Source organism: Xyrauchen texanus, chromosome 3, assembly GCF_025860055.1.
Source record: "Xyrauchen texanus isolate HMW12.3.18 chromosome 3, RBS_HiC_50CHRs, whole genome shotgun sequence".
In the NCBI taxonomy this organism is placed as follows: Eukaryota; Metazoa; Chordata; class Actinopteri; order Cypriniformes; family Catostomidae; genus Xyrauchen; species Xyrauchen texanus.
In genome coordinates, this window is record NC_068278.1 from 7894229 (window position 1) to 7913763 (window position 19535).

The following is a 19535-nucleotide window of genomic DNA, read 5'->3' on the forward strand; positions in this document are numbered from 1 at the left end:
AACCACATAAACATGCCCACACACACACACAAAATATGTTAGGCAGAATGTTAGGTACTGACAGCCTCAGTCACCATTTACCTTCATTGTATGGATGGATGGTCATCCATCCATCCATCCATCCATCCATCTCAAGTAACAGTACTTGCATCAGAGGGCAGTATTTACTTCCTAAGTATTTGGTGCGACTATGAATTTGACCCATGTTCTTCCTGCATGTCACAATATTAAAGCGCAAGTGACCAATTACAGTATACACATTGTGTTTTCAATGGCAAGAATAAGACACAAATGTTTGTACTGCAGACTGCAACTCAGAATCATTCATGGTGCACATGGCTACCTAAAAGCTCATTGGCAACAAGAACGTGGCAGAAAAAGCTCAATATTTAATATTAAGTATTATTATACTTCCACACATAATTCAGTTTAATTCAAATTATTTTCATTTTGAAAAACAGGTATCAAGAGTATCAAAATGTACACATATAATTTTTACACAAATGCATTCAGAAACTCATATTTCTTTAGTTCAAAAGAAACATAAGATGCCATTAAGTCATTCTATAATATAAATTAAGTCATATATAATAATGTAAAGTGCAACATGACACTGTATGTCTGTTTTTGTTACAACAAACTCTCGCCAACAATAACAACATTCATATTTACAGTATTTCTCCAGTTCCTCAAAGTAAAAAAAAAAAAAGGTAATTGCCAAGGTTCAGAACTGCTTTGAATGGTCTTATTAAAAATCCTTCTGCTGAATTAAGTGAGGGCTACTATTATTCATAACACTTTTATACAAACTTACACATGCAGACTACACAAACTACACAAATCAAGTGCAGTATGAGTAACCTTTGAAAACTCTACAAGTGTGTTGTTTATGAAGAGGGAATTCTGTTTCTGGCTGCTATAAGCAGTAATTTATCCCTGCAATACAGTACTAACTGTGAATACCAAAACTGTGCATGGGAGGGTACAGCACTTATTTGTTGGATGGAAAGTAGCAGTATTGTGCTCTCCGATCCTGTTTCAGAGCTGTTTCCCTCTGGCTGTACTCCCCCTTTGGTCTTTCCCTTTTTTACATTTCAGTAGATGTCGGTCCGGTCCTAACCGTGTCGTTGCACATATCATGAAGTGGGATGATGAAACATTTTCTTGAGATGGATTCCTCTATTTGCTTTTGGCTCAGCTAACACCAGGTGCTGCATCTAAAATCTTTAACAAATCCAAGATTCTTTATGCTAGTATACAAGCACCATTATTATCTACCACATGGTGTTGTTTTGACAGAAGCACACATCATTCCAGCAGTGGCATAAAAACCATACCTTGCTGATTGCTGGCCTTTTAAGCTGGTCTAACTGGTCTCCCAACTGGTCTAGCTAAAAGGTTCCCAACAGCTCTCAAAAACCAGCCAACAGACCAGTCTGAGAGATCAGCTGAGACCAGCAAACCAGCTTAGGTTGGTTTAAGATGTATTTTAAGCAGGGTTTGGTTTAGTGTACTTGAAGGACCACACAGATTTTGACACATCTCTGATTTTTGTCCTGTCCCTGACTGTGTTTACACCCATGCGTCATGTTATAAGTGGATTATGAAAGTACATGGATTTGCCCACCACTGTCTAGTAGGTTCGCACCGTTATTGTCGCACTGATCACTGTGGTTCAGTTGAGTAACGTAGTTTCGTCCCTCTTTTGGAGCATTTGGCTTCACCCAGAGCTCTAGTTCCGGAAGTAATAATCACATTAATTACATGAATAATTTGTAACTTTTAAACCTTTACAGACTACCATGATCCTGCTGATAAGATCCACAAATCAGAGAGGCCAACAAAGCGCGCCAAAAGAGCACTGTAGTGAACGCCCACTTCCGTGACACACTGTGAATGATGCAAACTACTTACTGTAAATATATATATCTGTATATATATATGAATATTTTGCAGTACACTTTAAATATATTGTTTCTATTCTTATAATCAACAACTTTAAATCAATAGTTTAATATTTTCCATTGTTTTTAATTCGATTAAATCATTCGCAATGCCTCAAGGGATTGTCGGTCATTCCATCATGAAAGACATTAAAGGTGCACAAAAGTTTTACTTCTATAGACATGAATTGTAATTTTGAAGCCAATATCTAAAATCATGACCACTCACATGAGTTGAAGACTCCAGTCATATGAGTAATTGGTTGACTGTATAATTGCAACAAATGAGAACTGTTTTATGGCATGGCGCTGTATGCTTGAGATTTATCTAGATGTGTCTTTCTGTCAGACAACATTAGTGAGTGAGCCACCAGAACGCAAAGCAGCATAGTTTTTTTTCTGCGAGTGTAAAAGGGGAGTCTGCGTGTTAGCATCACGGAAGGTATTGCTGCTGAGAGAGCGAAAGTATCGTTGTGTCCATCCGTATACCAGGCAGTTCAACAGACCTTGAGATGCAGAGGTTAAAGCCTAGAGAGACAGAGAACAACAAATATGTCCACTTGCAAGTAGGATAAAAGCAACTATTTTGTTGGACTGAACAGTGTGCACATATATTAGCATGTAGTAATAGCATGTTTTTATGTATTTCTGCTAACCTGCAAGATGTAGAGGATGACTCCAAATCTTCCTTCTATGATGTCAGGCTTCACCAGCATCATGGTGGCCAAAAAAATTGCTAGTAAACAAAAAAAAAATCATAAAAAACTTAATGAAAAGTGTGGCAAAAATTCTTAGGATTTGTTTTTTATGCTGTAAATTTGTTTGCTATATGAATTTGTCAGGAGATTAAAATATTGAATATTCGGTTCATAGTTATGGATCCAGCATATCAGGGTTGTCATGGAACATAAATGATAAGGAATGCATTTAGAACCCACGACAAGCACTATTTGCACTTAATTAATAACCTAATTAAATACTAGAATTCAGTACAGGGGCATCACTGCAATGTGTTTATTGTGTTTATTTAGAGTTCCACAGACACCCTACACCAACCACTACCCCTGAACCTAGCCCTAACCTTCCCTTACAAAACCGAACAATGGTTTTACTACCGTAAACATAATATCATGTATTTTGTAGTAAAATCATAAACATAAAATTAAACATGGTTACTATATTAAGGCAATATTACTGTAGTATCACCATGGTTAATTTTACCCAGTTCAAACCTTTCAGCTGCCCTACCTTCACCGTGACCAAATCACTGCAAGGAAATTAACATTTAAATACACTTTTAACATATTAACATTGGAGACAGGAAACAGGATGGGAAAAAGATGCTAAAAGATGGAATCGAAACCGGGTTATCCACATGAAAAACGCACATCCACACAGTAGCCACTGCAGCGACACTGGGGGTGCAAATAAGTACTCAGTCATTTATTCCTCATTAATAAACTCCTAAAGACATAAATTGCAATTTTGCAATATATGTAGGAAATCATGAGCACTCACATTCAAATGAAGACTCCAGTCATATTCAGTAACCTTATAAAAGCTGTTTTATTCTACATGGAGACGGTCCACACATGGGGGCTGCCATGTTAGAATCACATGACCAGCTGAATACTACTTGCTAAATCTCAGTAACCGTCCTGTTATTTGACACTTTCACTCATTGATTAAAGTAATCATGACTGACTGTGAATACAAAATTTCTATAATGGCATCTGAAACTGAAAACTGTTGATTTTAAATGATGCTGCATCCAAGCCACTAGGTGTCAGTGTAAGTATAAGATGACACAAAGACTAAAGTTACCGAGTGCCCCTTTAACTTTTACACAACTCAGTTCTATCTGATTTTGATTTATGAAAAAAAATATTGTTGTTAAGAAGGTTTGTTCTTCATCATTTACTGAAAAAAGTATCCATTTATCGTTTGTGTGTGAGTGTGTATAGAAATCAGGCACCTGAGCTGATGCTCGTATTCCAACCAGTCTTTAACATGTAATATTGGGGACATGTGTTAAACAGCATTAAATATATTTAATTAGCATAATTAAGCTCATAGGTTATCATCCTAACCTTTTCTGCACTAGGCAAATAATGTGTGCTTACCTGGACTCCAGCAGAAGAAGAAGGCTGAGGGATAGAGCAGCATACGTCGTTCTAGGATATGCAGGGTTTCCCAATGATGGTCACCAAAAAAACCCTGAGACGTGACAACACGCTTGTAAAGGGACCGAGCTTTACACATGAGAGTCTGAAAAGAAAAGGTGAAATACGATGACACAATGAATGTGCCACACAGAATGGAAGAACTGTATATTCATATATCTTAAAATACATTGCATTCAACATTTCATCTTTGCATTCAACATGTTTTGGCATGCAGTCACGCTTCTAGTTAAATAAAGATAATTGGAATTGATAACCTTTATAAAATTGAGTAAGTGTTGAAATCTCAGCACAGGTAGTTTCATTAAATTAGTTAATCACTAAAACACTTATTATTAAAGTCATACATTCCTAAGCTGTTCATTAATGAGACATGATAAAGGCAGCTAACCGTGATGCCAATGAAGGTGAAAAAGAAGGTGGTAAGGAAGATGGCCATACAGTAGATTTGGATGATGCTACATGATGTGACCTCTATTTTTGTAGATGAAGTGAGATACACAGCACCTGTGTGCATCAGCAAACATCTGTCAAAAGAGATTGTTTTAACAACATATTATTCTCTCAAGAATAATCTAGGTCTCTCTAGGATACTTGATTCTGATTGGTCAATCGTGGCATTATGCAGTCAAATATATATGCCATTGTAGAAAATCCCTATGCACAGTAAACCCAGATTAATTGAATCCATGAAAGTGTCCAATAACAGGGCGGTTACTGAGATTAAGTGAGTAGTATTCAGCTGGTCATGTGATTCTAACATGGCAGCCCCCATGTGCGGACCCTCTCCATGTAGAATAAAACAGCTTTTATAATGTTACTGATATGACTGGAGTCTTCAACTCACATGAGTGCTCATAATTTTTTACATATAAGAATTACTTTTCATTTATTTAGAAGTAAAACGTTTTAAATTAGGGGGAAAAAAATACTGAGTGAACCTTTAAATTGATCGTTGTCCCAGGCAACGAATCATTATTCAGGAATATTTAATAGCTGAATGCCATGATTGACTAATCAGAATCAAGTATTCCTGAGTGTAATGAAGTTGTTTATTTACTTAGTGTCAATGTGGAAATACTGACTGACCTGTAGGGCTGGGTGAAGTTTGTGAAACACTGAAACACATTTCCTGCCACAAAGACGGGCACTGTCAGCACTAAAGGTAAAAGACTGAATGGAGAGATCAGAACACAGAATCAGAGGACCAAAATGCCATACATCCTTGCTAATGCTAACATCTTGTGATTCTGCACACCTAGCACATTATCAGGCTAATCAAGCCTCAGAGAGAGATAAAGGCTGACTGCGGATGGTGGTGTGACAGAGAGAGAGCGTTTACGGGCAGCTGTCCATCATATGTGTGTGTTTGTGTCTTTTGGTTTAAGTTCTTAATTAAAAATAATTTATATTGTCAAGTCGTTTCTCGCCACCTTTCCATTAATCCCATAAGTGCCCTCCGCCCTGTCACTTTAACCAATAGTGTCATAAAAGGGAATGTGAGATGAAAAACGCAATTGCTGAAGGAACCCCCGTCATTTTGTTGTGTTTCTGCGACACTTTCAGCTCACGTGTCTACTCTTGTGTGCTCTTCAGGACTCATACCCCATTCCTTTGCATCGGTTGAGCTACCGCTCAATTTGATCATGCACAAACAAGCTTGTAAATTTAGTTGGTTATGTAATGCAACATATCAAATGTATCATCTACAATCATGCGCTATGTTAAAAGTGTTTTAATGTCATTAGATAGCATTGTGTGAAGAAAGTGAAAAGTGAACAGTAAGAGTTTATGAACTGATAATCTGCTTTTTTCCTTATTATTTGTGTTAAAGCGAATCAAATTAGTTTTTGTAGTGCCTGTAGTGTTCATTTCACCAGGAAAATTATTTATGAGATCAGGTTGAGCAAAGTACACTTTCAGTGAAATTTCAGTGTGCAGTAGAAGGATGGAAATTGGAATATAGTCCTTTTCTCATGTTCTATACAATTAAAGCACATGTGGCTACACTTTATGCAAAAGAGGTTTATAAGGGAAAAGCAGAGGATGAGTGTAAATTCTCATTTTATTTTTGATAAAAACGTATAAAACATCAAATAAATAAATAACTTACAATTTGTTCTAAAAACTAGCTAGTAAAGATGATCAAATTGTTTTTATTTCAGTGATGATGTACTTACCATGACAGTACTGGCACCAAACATCTGCATTTTCTTGCTTGTCCTGGATGCTGAAATGAACAGGCTGCCAGTATTAGTAATTAATACTGCCAGTGACATCAAATAGACAATTTTGTGATCTATTGCTATTTACTAAGGAGCCCTTTAGCTGATAGGGTTACGTACTTATTGCGAGGGCACGCAAAACTTATTGCGAGGGCACACAAAACTATTACAAGTGCATGCAAAAATGATTGCAAGGGAATGCAAAACTATTGCAAGGGCACACAAAACTTGCACCGAGGGAAAGCAACACTTAATGCGAGGGCACGCTAAACTTATTGCGAGGGAACGCAAAATGCAAAACTATTGCAAGGGCACGCAAAACTTGCACCGAGGGAAAGCAACACTTATTTTCGAGGGCACGCTAAACTTATTGTGAGGGAACGCAAAACTTGCACAGAGGGAAAGCAAAACTTATTTCGAGGGCACGCTAAACTTATTGCGAGGGAAAACAAAACTATTGAGAGGGCACCCAAACCTTATTGCAAGTGAATGCAAAACTATTGCGAGGGCACACAAAACCTATTGAGAGGGAACACAAAACTTTTGCGAGGGCACACAAAACCTATTGAGAGGGAACACAAAACTATTGCGAGGGCATGTAAAACGTATTGCAAAGAAAAGAAAAACTATTGAGAGGGAACAAAAATTATTACGAGGGCATGCAAAAATATTTCTGAAAAAATACAATTACCGCCCTGTCCTCTAGGGGCTCCATAGTTATCAGCTTGTTTAGAAAGATACATTTATTACCTCAGCTGGGAAACCATTCAGTCTCCTGTAATACTGCCTGCTCAGTCCAGTGTACAGCACCCAAACATAGTGCAGCGTGTAAAAGAAAGATGCCATATACAGCATCTGAAGAGTGTTAAAATGAAAACAAAAGAGAAGAACTTAGTTAGGAACTTAGGAGTTAAGTCAAAATTAGAAGTCAATGTTACAATGTGAAAAGTGGTAATCTGTATCTGTTACCGTAAAGGAATATTCAATACAAGTTACGCTCAATCATCAGCATTTGAGGCATAATGTTAATTACCACATACTTGTTTAGTTGGTGTAACTTTATGTATTCAGGTTGATTAGCAATGTTTCTGATTTTAATAAAACCAGTTAATTTAGATGTTATCACATGAAGCACGTTTTTAGGTTAACATTTTTTAAGTGTACTCTGTATTGACACTATATTTTATATAGGGGAGACCGGGGTTCATCTTCAGCCTGTTGTCACACTATATTGTGTAAGTTGTCACAATGTAACCTTACCAAAGATCTAACAGTCTACTATAGGCTTCTCAGCTAAATCTAAACAGTAAAGCAAAAATATAAAACATGAACATAAAACCTGCAAACTTAATATAAAACAATTGTTTTGATCAACAAATATTGTAATTAATAAATTGTACAAGTTTAAATGTAGAACACACTTACCCCAATAAAAATGTGACAACCTGCCCCATGATAAACCTGACATTTATGAAAAATACCCTTATCCTGAGAACACAGTTCATCCTCTTGGTTACAATCTACCTTCAGTATATAGTTGAGTATATTGGAATAGTTATTCTTATTTTAGAGGGTTTCAAACTTGTGTTTGTGTTGGTGTAAAAACTTGGTCTTTGAAACCACTACTGAAGAAAAAGCATTTATTGGACTATATATTGGACTTTCAAATCAAAACCTTATGGTTACTAAGAAATGGCCCTTGTGACAAATTCCCCATGTGACACCTAGCCCAGGTGTACCATCTGGTTTACTTTTACATTCTGATCTTTGAAAAAGTTTAACCATGTTGTCTCAACATTATAACTATGACTCCCCCATTCGTTCCTAGTTTGTCTTATGATTTTTATTGGCACTCATGCCAAAGCATTTCGAAGACATTAAAATACATTCAGGAGTGTTGAGTCAGTTCTTTATGACAAAAGATCATATCTTTCATCAAATAAAACCAAAATGGTTTTCCTTTCTGATTTGCATTTTGCAAATGATTGAAAAAGGAGGATATATACAGTAGTTGTTAGTTACATTTGATCATGGTGTTTATTGCCTATTTAACTTGCCTGATTCTAATGCACAGCAAAAATGCATAGAATCCATAGAAATCCATAAAACTCATGCTAACTCATGCTCATGCTGTCAAGCTCCAAAAAAGCACCTAAAAAATTCTGAAAAACATATACTGTATTAATCCAAGTTCTCTGAAGCCATATTGAGGGCACAAATGTAATATATGGTCATAAATATGGTCATTAAAGTAGTCAGGTTTGTCAATAGCAATTGTTCACGTCCTCATCTGGGGCGAGAGGGATTATGACTTTCAACATTTTGGCTTTATATTGCCTTGTTTTTCTCAGGAGACTAACCCATACGGAAATTGACCATACGACCATGGTTTTACTATAGTAAATTTAGGACCAAAAGTTATTTGGGGCCTTTATTACATATAGGACCTATAGTTATTACATTTAAGGCCTTTATTACATTTAGGACCAAATGTTATTTTGGACCATTATTAAGTTTAGGACCAATTGTTATTACATTTAGGGCCTTTATTATGTTAAGGACCAATAGTTATTATATTTGTGCCCTTTACAAGCTATACGATAGCTTTGTATGAGGAACAGATTGAAATTACTGAAAAGTTCTCTCAAAGCTTTCAAAAATCCTTCACATTTGCATATATTAAAGTATGACCGCTGCATACCCATTCCATCAACACTGTATAAACATTGTATTCATTAACAGTTGTAATGTTTAATATGCAGTGGTGGAAAGAGTACTGAAAAAGCATACTCAAGTAAAAGTACTGTTACTTGTCAAAAAATGTAGTGAGAGTAGAGTAAAAGTACCTGTCCTAAATACTACTCAAAGTAGGAGTAAAAAGTAGCCCTTTTAAAAGTACTCAAGAGTAGTGAGTAGTGAGTATTATGCTATGAATGTTAGTCCACCTTATACCCTGCAAATTGAAAATGTAGCTTACTCTTTTATCACAGATTCATAGAAAAAGAAAAAAGAAACAGTATTTCAATATTTCTCCAACAGTTTTATTTTTGACTGCTAGCACTAAAAATACAGCCATGTAATATTTGATAAAGCAACCAATAATCTGGTAACATTTATGACAACCATTCTGTAGAGGTTTTCTTGCAGGTTAATTGAAAAAGGTTGCAAAGCGTTGTACATTAACAATTTTACATAAAAGGTGAGCCGGTAGCACAAATTGGATTAATAAAGTGAATATAACATGCAATAACTGACAAAGTCTCTCAACATGAACGCAGACTTGCAGCGATTTTAATGTAGGGATCAACAAGGAGCTTAAATTTTGAATTTGTTGTTCAGTTTTACAATGAGCTGATTCTCAAAATTTGTACTGTCCAGCCTTGCTCGTCTAGCTGACGCATCCACCACCACTCTTCCTCCCTCCGGCTCTTCCTCCATGATTAAAATAAATTGGCGCCAGGTGTCTCGAAGTCTGTTGATGCTGGTTTGATGCAAAGTTTTCCGCATGCGATTTGATTTGACGGGAATCACACATGGAGTCACATGACTTATTATAAAAATAATAAATATTAATATAAATGTAGCGACGGCAGGTTCAGGGAAAATAGCGCAGTAAAAGTACCGATACAGCACTTAAAATGTACTCAAGTAAAAGTAAAAGTACACTGTTTTTAAACTACTTAAAAAAGTACAATTCCTAAAAAAAACTACTCAATTACAGTAACGAGAGTATTTGTAATTCGTTACTTTACACCACTGTTAATATGTATGTTCATGTTTATTCTGTTGGTTCATGTTTTCATGTCTTTTATTTTGAAAAGTCTAGTTCTTGGTTCTTGTCATGTGATTTCAGGTTTCCCTCCATGTTCATATGTCTTGTTTTCCTTGGTTCATTGTTTGAACTTTGTTATTAGTTGTAGTATGTCATTGGTTTTAGGTTATTAGTCTTGTTTAGTGTTCTGTTTGATCATTGGTTTATGTTCCCCATGTCATGTATTTAAGCCCTCAAGTTTACCATTGTCCTTTGTCTAGTATTGTTTGTAAGTGTAACTTTGTTGTTTTGTTTAAACATGCCAAATCTAGTTTATGTCAAGCCACGTTTTAGTCATGTTCATGTTTATGTCTAGTTTAGTTTAGCTAATTTATAGCTAGGGTTTTGGTTTCACGTTTATTTAATAAAACTGCACTTGAGTTCTTCACTCCTTCATTACCGTCTTCATCCTTGCCAGCAACGTTACGACAGTGTTAGTAAAGCACATTCAAAAAACACTGTTTTATAAACAAACAAAAAAAGGTGTTTCTTCAAAGGTTCTTTACTGACCTTAATAGTTCTATTTAGAACCATAGTGTGACGAGGAGGAGGGCGGGGCTGTGACTATGCACGCCCATCCCCCAATCAGTCTAATCAACCAGGGAGAGGGATAAGTGCAGCGAATGCAGCAGTTCGGGAGAGAGAGAGAGAGAGAGAGAGAGAGAGAGAGAGAGAGAGAGAGAGAGAGAGAGCTACATGCAGCTGCCATATGTGTTTATGTTGGCTTTTTGTTTCATTAAATATTATTTTGATGGTTCATCCAGTTCCCGCCTCTTCCTTTCCATCCTTAACCTTGTTACATATATCTTCCTGAAGAACACTTTGTGCTCAAATGGTTCTTTGCATTGGGCATTAGGGGTTCTTTATTCCCGCCCTTTTGTTTTTTTTATATAACTGTCAAAAAATTATTTCAAAGCCACCGTGTCATTGGTTAACTCGCAGCACCAGAGTCCTGGCAGCTCAACCAACCAATTTATAGACTGTCAACACTCTCCACAAGTAAACCTGATAACTTTTTTATTACCATTATTATTTTTTCTCCCATTTTCTCCCTAATTTGGAATGCCCAATTCCAATAAGCTCTAGGTCCTCATGGTGGCATAGCGACATGCCTTAATCCGGGTGGCGGAAGACAAATCTCAGGCCGTCAAACCATGCATCTTATCACATGGCTTATTGAGCGCGTTACCGCGGTGACATAGTGCATGTGGAGGCTTCACGCTATTCTCCGCGGCATCCAAACACAACTCACCACGTGCCCCACTATGAACGAGAACCACATTATAGCGACCACAAGGAGGTTACCCCATGTGACTCTACCCTCCCTAGAAACCAGACCAATTTGGTTGCTCAGGATACCTGGCTGGAGTCACACAGCACGCCCTGGATTTGAACTCGTTAGTCAGTGTCTTTACTCGCTGAGGAACCTAGGCCCCCTTTATATCTTTCTTTTTAATATTTACCCATTAGCAGTTTCAGCAAGGGAGAACAAATCCCATTAGCCCAGTTACATGGGAGTGAGCATTTGCTTATTTTGTCTTTGAAAGTGAATCCATGGTGAATTTTAAGATTACATTTCATCATAAATGTGCTGTTTGGGAGCAAGAGGTTGGACAAATTTGAAGTCCTGATTTTTAACACTTTTGTAACCACTGTGGCTGTTCGTGTTGGGGAGATCAGCTCATTCACGTCCTAAAAATTCAAGACGAATATGCAGCCAAGCTGTAACTATTTTAAGCATTAACAGTGACTAATTGCGTAAACTAAAAACATTTCTTGTTGCAACTTTATCCTCTACGTATTCAATAATTAAACATTATTTTACTCAGAGCTTCTTAACCTTTAGATTTAGAAATGTTAGCCACAATGTCCAAAAAAAAAACAGCATCCAGTTATATTTTGCAAATACATTTAATAATCCTGAATACAATTTGTGAAGATAGAACCAAGAGCTCATGACATCTGTTTTTCTCTCCCTGTAGGGCATGAGACTGATGGACTAACTTTAGTGCTTATAAGTTATAACCTCTAAAAAATAAGCACAGAATGAATGAAACTATGTCTGTTATTAAACAACAGACAATTTTGTCACTGCTTGATAAAGGCAGCACAGCACATGGGTAAGTTTTTGCAAAATGTTGATCAAGTTCAGCATATTAAGTGCTTTAAATTTTAACCTTTATAAATGTAAAACTTTCAGTAACTGGTGGTTTCCTAGCCATAAGATTGTCCTTTTTTATTTTACAGATCTCTACCAGAACATGCAACTGGTGAGCTGTCATTTTGTTTAAAATACTGGCATTATGTTCTGAAAAAAGGAGGTCATTTTGGATTTGTGTTTTCAGGTATCCATCCCACTGAGATGTCTGCTCTAATAACAGTTTATGGCTGCCTTAAAGCTATCAGATTATGTGAGTTTTAAGTAGTCCTTTTTATTTCTCTTTCTTTTTCATATCTATTTTTGCCATTCATTAATACACTGTAATTAATACAATGTAGTTTCTTTGGGTCAAAAGTTTACAGTTAAAAGCAGCTACAGTACGTCTTCCAGCTGTATTCGGTGAGGATACTTATCTTCGCTTTTCCACTAAGGACGTGAGTGATAAAGACTGAATTTGTGATTCATATAGAATTTTGGAATGTTTCAATTATTTACTTAGGTTTATGCATAAACCTTTTGCCCAGTCACAAAATAAACAAACTTGCCCTTCAAGTGAGATATGACTCATCAGGAAGTATGCCAAATGAGCAAACACTGGGCTTTCCAGTAAGGCGTTTTCTCTGCCTGAAGGGAAGCTGGAGAGATCTAGGAATAGAATTTCCAAAGGTTTTACCGAACCCAGGTTTAAGCAGTGACTGCCAATTTCGAATGCATTTTTACTAATGTCCCATGTTCTGTTAATAAACTTAAATTTAATAAACAAATTATTATGTACTACACAAATATACACTTGATTTTGAAGTCCGGATACAGCATAGGGTTCGGAAATCAAATTGCATTAATGCATTTTCAGTTCGATAAATGACATAAGAATGATCAAATGGAGCAAAAACATGCAGGGCAAACTGTGGTACCCCATTAACAAACAACAAAGGGAACCGTCTTTTATACAGGCACATGTAGACTTCAAAAGTGGGGCAGAACTTATTATATCTGGTCAAACAATATGAACCAGATTTGCTGCTCCACTTCCTTTTCAGACTCGTCCAAGTTCTCTGTTTGTTATGTGCCATGCGGGACACACTGTTTATAATGGCTGAGCTGGGAACAGTTCAGTTTTGAAGTGAAACTGCCCGAGCACTAGTGGATTTCTTAGTGATTTCCCGATGTTGTTTCTCAGCTAAATGAGACCAAAACATGTTTGGATAACAAAGAACACATGTTTGAGCCTGCAGTGGACTGGCACACAACTGGAATGCATTGCAGATAAAATGTTAACATGGCTGCCCTCTTATGTGACTCATCCTTTTTCGAAATGCTATGGAATTTTTAGAAAGTATAGTATGGCAGGGCGGAGGGCGGGGCTGGGTCGTGATCCAACACACCCGGTCCCGCCCTCCGCCCTGCCACATATAGTTATACCTCCTATTCTGTTTGTGGTCTGAGACATCCCAAAGCCCCTTTTAATATCTCAAAATATATACTTAACAATGCAGCATCTTACTAGAGTTTTCCTACTTGATAACATTCATCATCATGAAAAATGATTTGCAAGTTTCCAGCATGTATTGCAACATGAATAAATTATGCGGTTAGTGTTACAGGCTTACTTTTTGCTGTTTATTGACTTTATTTATGCTGTTATTGCAGTTTTTTTATTGCCACTGTTAGTCAATTGTTATGTGGTGATGTTAGGAGCTCATCTTTTACTTTATTTTTTACTAGGTTTGTTGATTGTCACCGTTAATGAGGTTGAGGTTTGTGTGTTAAGGGTTGAGGTCTATTGTGTTCAAAAGTCCCATTCACACCGCCAGCGACATCACATGAGAAAGTGTCCTAATGCCATTCATTTTCAATGAGAGCATAGTGACTTCAGCCAACACAAGCTGCCATGGCCATTGGCGACAGAGATCGCCGTGGAGAGCGATAAGACAAGCTGAGAAATTTAAACTTTATGCAAATGGCGAGTGACATTTCATTATTTTATTCATGTAAAAATAATTGAAATGTCACAAAACGAAAGTTTTCGTATTGTGAATTGATAGTTGGCTGAACAAGAAATGAGTAGTTCTCAACAAGAATTTTAGCATTTAGTGAACAAATTCACATTGACTATACAAAGCAATGTTACTGGGGACAATTATTTAACTTTATTATCTTAACTTACTGCATCGTGTTGCCTCAACAATCATTTTTTTTACAGTGTGGCTTTAATTGTGGAAGTGCAAATACCATGTAGTGAAAGTGTTTCTTCTTTCCCAATTTTAGACCTAATATCAGCATGATATTGATTTTTGTACCTGTTCCACTATGTGTAGGTTATAGCAGGTGGCATAGGATTTACATGACTGGGTGAAGAGAAGACCCCCACACATCCAACTCAAAGATAACAGTAGATCTGTTAAACTTAGCAAGAATAGTGGCAACACCTGAAACAGAGAAAAGAAACTGGTATTCATCATTCTTGCAGGATGTGCTGCTCCTAACAACCATTTAGGGTCAGTTGAATGTCCCTGGGTTTGATGATAAACATAATCACTAATACACTCAAAACTAATAGCTCTTTGTCTGAACTTGATTCAATTGTGGACAGTGTTTCTACATGTTTAGAAATTAGTTTTCTTAACTTAAAATTACTATGTAATCTCAACACAAACAGAATAAACCTAGTTGTTATAAAACCTAGATATTATTGAGAAAAAGTGTCGTAGACCTAGAGTACTATTTAGTATCATCAGTTCTGTTATTAATTCTTCTAATGTGGTTGGCCCTGATGTATCAGTACAAATTTTCTCAGATTTTTTGTTACTAAGGTTGTTAATATTCACAAAAGGTTGTTCAGAGCACATCATAGCACATAATCTGCAATTAATTCTTAATTATGTTTTCTTAACTGTGGACTCAGGGGATTCTGCAATTTTGGTGCTGATAGATCTTAATGTGGCATTTGAAACCATAGACCATGATATGCTTATAGCCTGACTTGTACAGTCTGTAGGGATCCAAGGAACTGTCCTTAATTGGTTCAAGTCATTTTTAATTAATAGAAGCTTTGCAGTTACTTTGAGTGAATATTCATCTTCCACAGCCCCTCTTACTTGTGGGATCCCGCAAGGCTCTATTTTGGGACCAATTTTGTTTTCAATATATATTCCAATTGGGTTAGTTTTAAACAAACATGGAATCGCTTTTCATTGTTATGCAGATGATACTCAAATATATCTGCCAATGAAAAAGAAAAGTAATTCATTAGAACCTCTTTTAGCTTGCTTAAAGAATTTAAAATAATGGCTGTCTTTGAATTTTTTACATTTACATTATTTTAAAATAGAAATTGTTGTGTTTGGGCCCCCTGATGTTCCGGGGTACTCTTATTTTAATCTAGGTCCTCTAGGTACATATTGTAAACCGATGGTGAAGAATTTATGGGTACTTTTTTAAAGTTTGCTTAAATTTGACAAACAGATTAATATTGTTGTCAAATCAAGTTTTTTTTTTCACTTAAGAATACTGGCTAGTGTTGAGTCTTTTCTTTCATTTCATGATTTTGGGAAGGTGATGCATGCATTCGTTTCATCACATCTTGACTATTGTAACTCAATGTACGCAGGTGTTAGTCAGTCCTCCTTGTCACGACTGCAAATTGTCCAGAACGCTGCTGCTACACTCTTGACAGGTACTCGCAATCGTGATCATATTACCCCAATATTGGCCTCTGCACTGGCTGCCAGTCTGTTATATCTGGACAGTCTGGATATATTTTAAGATTTATTTATTTTTTTTAAATCTTTAAATGGTCTTGCACCTTCTTATCTTTCAGGACTTTTGCACTTGCACATGCCATCTAGATCCCTCAGGTCCTCAGATCAGAAAAACTTGACTGTTCCTAGGTCCAGACTTAAGCTGAGGGGTGACCATGCCTTTGCAGTTGTGGCCCCAAAGATCTGGAATAGTTTGCCTCTGCACATCTTTTATGTATCTTTTAAATCTCAAACCCATGTTTTCTCCCAGGGTTTTAACTAAACCATGATTGAAGATATGTTGGCACCCTTGTGAATTATGTTGATTTTAGTAGAGTTTTTTATGTTCGTTGTTATGTACTTGTTTTACTAATGTACAGCATGGTCAACTACCTGTTGTTTTTAATTGAGTTTTATAAATAAATTTCTTTACCTTGACTAGCTGAACGTTTTCTTATTTTTTTCTTATTTGACACTATATATCTTTGGGTGTAAATAAGGTGGCTCCGGAAAGCTTTTGTTTTGTTCCCAATCATGTCAACCGTATCTGAGAAAAATGTTGTGTTGATACGACAAATCAATCAAAAGTTATAGCATTACAAAAATGATGTATCATAGTGTCTGAAAATGTCTTCAAGTGTCCACAAGCCTCTCCAAACAAATAAAACATAATAATTGTGCATCAGAACTAATTGCACATGCAAACACAACAATGACCAAAGGTTTGCATAGAATGCAGGCTTGATTTTAGTAATGAGATTTCACAGAATGAGTGCCTTTTGACTAAATTAGTTATTTACCTCTGGCGGGCACAGCTGAGCTTAAAGGGTTAACTAACTAGTGTAAGTGCATGTTAGCATGCTGAATAGATGTTGCCTGGGAGCACTTTAGAAGAGTTTAGTAATTGTGCTATACAACAAAACATGTGATTCATTTAATGTGTGACATCTATTTGTTCTCAACATTAGATCAAGCTCCTCCACAATTCACCATAATGGTAACCCCCAAAATCTCCCCCAAAATAACGCTCAACATAAAACAACATGAAAAACTAACAATTAATCCCATTTATATTCATCTTGCACAAAAACGCATTCCAAAGTTACTTAACATTTACTCTCCCTATCAAGACATGAAAAAGCATGCTGGGAAATGGAAATCCCCTGACTGGTTCCATCAATGCTACATCAACACCACAAAAAGTATTCATGTTGTCCAAACTAAAATGGATTAAGAAAACTTCCATTTTAAAAATGTAAATGGTCAGACCACAATGAAATCAAGTTGTGTCAAAACTAGAATTGTGTTGCTTTAGATATCCTTTTTTTTTTTTTGAGTGTTGCTTTAGTGTGGCCTACAAACTTTCTGACTGATTTTGTCAAAATTACATGTTTGCATGTTTAACATAACAAATAATGAATTGCTGATGGAGGCTTACCTCTGGTTTTCTTACTAGTCTTTGAAAAATGGCATATATGATTATGGAGCCAGCACCAAAGATGCTGAAGGAATAGGGAGACAAATAATTTGTACATATAAATGTGTACACAATATATAAACATTTATTGTTAGTGTCTGATTATTAAATAACTACGAAACTAAATCACGATTAAACAGTGGTCACCTTAGTACAGCCATGATCATTTGAATCCATCGAACTGCTGAGTATACCTAGATCAGAAAAGGAAAGAAAAAAAAATTGTGTCAGACTATTTTCCTCTGTGGAACATTAAACGAAATTTATTTTCTGATTTTATGACACGCATGACCCAGATATAAAGTGTCTGGATAAATGCACTGCATAGCCTACGCAAATTATACAGAAGGGGTTATTTTACACACCGAATAAAAACAATACAACATTTAATTATTATTCAAGAATGATCCCTTCCACATGTATTAAATTCTTAGAATTATTTGTTATTTAAAGCAAATCTATCTTGAGTACAAAGCACGCCAACTGTGCACGTGACATGTAAACATAAGAGATGCGTTAGTTTTCAGCTACTTACATATGTCAAGTTTTCAGTCGGAGTGGTGGTGTTTATCGCTGAAATATTTTGGTCAAAATCGTCCATATTATAATAAATATTCAGTGATCAATTTAACTTAAGAAATAACAACAGCAACAACAATAATACTAATAATAAACAATCCACGCAGATTACTTATAAAGAGACTTAAGAGTCTTTATTCTGGAATTAGGTCTGGAATAAATTATTTGCAACCAGAACATGAGCGAATAATAAGCATATAAGCACTATATACCAGTACAGATGAACAAAATGCTTTCGATTTCGAGCACTGTAAATAATAACCGCGCGCTCCACCTATATAGTCACACAAACTCTCATAGGATAAGATCTGATTACAACACAACTACGTCATGCTTCTGTGTCGGTGCTCAAATGAGTGCTTTCTTGATAGTACTGTTGCTTAATCGTTGTTTTGCTTTGTGCTTTGGGTCGCCATTATGCTGAAGTTTTGCCAACCGTCCCGTCTGATTGTTTTGTCTGTTGTGTGTCGTATAAATGAAATGCCATGCAAACTTTTCCATTACCGTTGTTTCTATCGGCTGAGCATGAGTATAAATGCACGTTTAAATAAATAAACGTTTTGTAAACCGTCTCAACGCCTGATTCATATACCACACTTGTGGTGACAAACATGTAAATAAGCTAGTGTACTTAGTGTATTTACTAAGTATTTATAACATAAGTTAAAATACTCACTATTTAGTTTTGCATTATTCATGTTATTAGAATTGCATATTAGTGACTTATAATGCATTTGTAATTTACTTATTAGTTATTAACAAACCACTTTATATGCCCTTAACAAAGAGAACATTAATGTAAAGTGTTACTGAAAAGTTCTCTTTTGCTGTGCAAAAAAAAAAGTAGTTCATAATGGGAAAAGTCCATACCTTTTAAATCTGAAAATACAAATTTTCTTTTTGTATGCGTTTGTCTGGTTTTGCCTACATTGAAAAAAACCTGAAATCATCTTTTGTACATTGTGGGGAGCAGCCAGTCCAACGCAGAAAATGGCACAAAAAACATACTTAATTTCTAAAATCTAAAAATGAATAAAATTTAACAGGGTTTGCAAATAGAAAATAAAATTAGCTCATTTTATAAACAACAGAAGTCCATGGAAATTTCCATCCATGGTAGAAAAACAAACATGTGTGAAAGATTTATGTAACATATTAAAAAAAGTATGTATTTACATTCATATAATAGCATCTCCAAACTGCCACAGTATTCCACTCCCTGTTCCATATTTGGGTGGTAGAAAGTTGGCAACCACATGTATACAACATACATGTCCTATGTATGTTGCTCAGAATATGTCTAATGTAGCAACTGCATGTTGAAATTTTTACAGGCTATACTGTATACAGTATACTGCAACTGAGTGCACATTGCATTGTATGTACACTGATGAGCCAAAATATTCTGACCACTTA

The 19535-nt window shown here is 36.0% G+C and overlaps 1 protein-coding gene across 1 annotated transcript; it reads right to left on the reverse strand.

The window, feature by feature from the left end:
- Positions 1–416: 416 nt before the first annotated feature.
- Positions 417–18333, reverse strand: LOC127621467 (transmembrane protein 116-like). The gene is made up of 11 exons (XM_052095086.1): positions 18076–18333; positions 17688–17734; positions 17502–17565; positions 14624–14752; positions 7102–7206; positions 6307–6356; positions 5216–5299; positions 4518–4653; positions 4067–4211; positions 2600–2679; positions 417–2471 (listed from the first exon to the last, which is right to left on the reverse strand). Exons 1-11 carry the CDS (start codon positions 18139–18141, stop codon positions 2289–2291), a joined length of 1089 nt encoding a protein of 362 aa, XP_051951046.1. The 5' UTR covers positions 18142–18333; the 3' UTR covers positions 417–2288.
- Between the last annotated feature and the right edge of the window lie 1202 nt (positions 18334–19535).

Excerpts from the sequence above, each read along its gene's own strand:
- LOC127621467 (XM_052095086.1), bottom strand. The coding sequence starts at position 18,141 with ATGGACGATTTTGACCAAAATATTTCAGCGATAAACACCACCACTCCG. Across the intron at positions 17,566-17,687 it reads ATGATCATGGCTGTACTAAG|CATCTTTGGTGCTGGCTCCA; the intron begins GTGACCACTGTT and ends CTATTCCTTCAG. Across the intron at positions 7,207-14,623 it reads ACCTACACATAGTGGAACAG|ATGCTGTATATGGCATCTTT; the intron begins GTACAAAAATCA and ends AACACTCTTCAG.